This window comes from Telmatherina bonti (assembly GCF_933228915.1).
Source record: "Telmatherina bonti genome assembly, chromosome: 16".
Taxonomy (NCBI): domain Eukaryota; kingdom Metazoa; phylum Chordata; class Actinopteri; order Atheriniformes; family Telmatherinidae; genus Telmatherina; species Telmatherina bonti.
The window spans coordinates 8,044,454-8,047,313 of NC_136614.1; the positions used below are offsets into that span (position 1 = coordinate 8,044,454).

The 2,860-nt window shown below is 40.2% G+C and overlaps 1 protein-coding gene across 1 annotated transcript in view; it reads left to right on the forward strand.

Moving 5' to 3' along the window:
• LOC306767608 (NLR family CARD domain-containing protein 3-like) overlaps positions 1-2,411 on the forward strand; it is a gene marked incomplete at both ends in the record, with an annotated part of 10,256 nt that extends 7,845 nt beyond the window's left edge. The window contains 2 exon segments of the mRNA XM_079255683.1: positions 298-344; positions 1,894-2,411. Coding sequence (XP_079111809.1) covers positions 298-344; positions 1,894-2,411 — 565 coding nt within the window.
• Positions 2,412-2,860: the final 449 nt, after the last annotated feature.

The following is a 2,860-nucleotide window of genomic DNA, read 5'->3' on the forward strand; positions in this document are numbered from 1 at the left end:
TTCAGAGCCTCCAGAAACCTTGTAATCATTATGTGAGAGTGAGAAACATAGAAACGAAGCCATACCAGTCCAGACTTTGCCCATTTAATAAGGTCTGCTACAGGTGTTTGAGACATTTGTAGACAAGGGCAGAGAAAATAGCACTGCTACACCGGCATGCCCAGTCAGAGAGGAACTGCACACACATACAGTCAGAACCACCCTAGACCCCTTATGCTTGAATAAACAGATTAGTAGAGTGTCTTTGGGGGGGGGGGAGTCTTGTGTTGGATGGAAAATAATTGTTTCTTGCTGCAGGGTGGACCATGGCGGAGAAGAGAGGTTAAAACCTGGTCTAAAGAAATGTAAGTTTGACAAACATCACGCCATAAGTTTGCTTTATATGTATCATGGAATATACATATATATATATATATATATATATATATATATATATATACATATATACACACAGTGCCTTGCAAAAGTATTCACCCTCTTGACATTTTTCGTGTTTCGTCCGACCACAGTTTCTCAATTGGATTGAGGTCTGGACGTTGACTAGGCCATTCCAACACATTTACATTGTTCTCCTTAAGCCACTCAAGTGTTGCTTTAGCAGTATGCTTGGGGTCATTGTCCTGCTGGAAGGTGAACCTCCATCCTGGTCTCAGATCTCTGACAGATTCATAGAGGTTTTCCTCAAGAATATTTCTGTATTTAGCACCATCCATCTTTCCCTCGACTCGGACCAGTTTCCCAGTGCCTGCGGCTGAAAAACATCCCCACAACATGATGCTGCCACCACCATGTTTCACTGTGGGGATGGTGTTCTTGGGGTGATGGGATGTGTTCGGTGTGCGCCAGACATACCGTTTTCCTTGATGGCCAAAAAGCTCAATTTTAGTCTCATCTGACCAGAGCACCTTCCTCCATACATTTCGACAATCTCCCACATGCCTTTGTGCAAAGTAAAAACGTGCCTTCTTATTTTTAGAAGAAAGTAATGGCTTTCTTCTGGCCACCCTTCCATAAAGCCCAGCTCTGTGGAGTGTACGGCTGATTGTGGTCCTATGGACAGATACTCCAGCCTCTGCTGTGGAACCCTGCAGCTCCTCCAGGGTTACCTTCGGTCTCTGGGCTGCCTCTCTGATTAACGCCCTCATTGCCCGGTCTGTCAGTTTTGGTGGGCGGCCCTCTCTTGGCAGGTTTGTTGTGGTGCCATGTTCTTTCCATTGAACGATGATGGATTTTATGGGGATCATCAAAGATTTAGATATTTTTTTATAACCTAACCCAGACTTGTACTTCTGAACAACTTTGTCTCTGACTTGTTTGGAGAGTTCTTTGGTCTTCATAGTGGTGTTTGGTTAGCGGCGCCTCTTCATTAGATGTTGCTACCTCTGAGACCTTTCAGAAGAGGTGTATATATACTGATAGATCATGTGACACTTAGGTTGGCCACAGGTGAACTTTGTTTCACTCATAGTGTGACTTCTGAAGGTAATTGGTTGAACCAGAGCATTTTAGGGCCTTCATAACAAAGGGGGTGAATCCATATGCACATGGCAATTTTCAGTTTTTTATTTTTAAATTTCTTTTCTTATTATTTATTTTTCTCATTTCACTTCAAACAAAACTTGGACTGTTTTGTTAGATCCATCAAATATAATTCTGATTTGAAAAAATAGAGGTTAGGTAAAAGGCTAGCAAGAGGGGAGAATACTTTTGCAAGGCACTACATATATATATATATATATATATATATATATATATATATATATATATATATATATATATATATATATATATATATATATATATATATATGTATGTATGTATGTATGTATGTATGTATGTATATGTGTGTAGATATTGGGTGATAATCTGCAGCTATGTTTTTTTCTCCATCAGATTCCTGTGAAGTTGAAGTGGACACAAACACAGTCAACTCCAACCTCAAACTGTCTGACAACAACAGAAAGGTGACACTTGTGAAAGTGAAGCAACCATATCCGGATCATCCTGACAGATTTGATTTCTGGCAGCTGCTGTCTAAAAATCCTCTGTCTGGTCGCTGTTACTGGGAGGTGGAGTGGAGAGGAGGGGTTCGTATTGCAGTGAGTTACGGCAGAATCAAGAGGAGAGGAGAAAATAATGACTGCAGGTTTGGAGAGAATGATCAGTCCTGGAGACTGAGCTGCTCTGATGGCGGCTACTCCGTCTGTCACAGGAACAACCTGACATTTATCTCATCCTCCTGCGTCTCCCACAGAGTAGCAGTGTATGTGGACTATGCTGCTGGGTCTCTGTCCTTCTACAGAATCTCCAATAACTCTCTGGTCCACCTCCACACTTTCCACACCACGTTCACTGAACCCCTGTTTCCTGGCTTTGGGTTTACCTCGTATGACTCCTCTTTGTCTCTGTAGGAGGGAGGGTCTCTAAACACAGCTTCAGCTTTGTAATTTAAAAGCTTTCATCGCAATAAAATGATGCGAAAATGAACAAATATCCTTTGTTTTTAAATTATAAATCTTAATCTCTTTTTGAGAAAACTAAACAAACTTGCGTGTTAAAACTATTTGTCATAAAAGTAAACGAACCTCTCCTTGCAGACACAAACTGCGTTTCCATTAAACCTAAGAATAAATATGGCAAAAAAAAAAAAATGGAAATGGAAAAACCTACTTTTTTTTTTTTTTTTAAAAAGTGCCAAATATTGCTAAAAGATTTTTATGCTACCATAAGGTCGTTTTTCAGACATTTCAATATGGAAATATATAGCAAAAGGAAACACTTTTTTCATATTTGCTTGTCCACAGATGTGACGTGGGGGGTCATGACCAGTTTATTTCCAGTAAAAATGGCGCAGTATGCA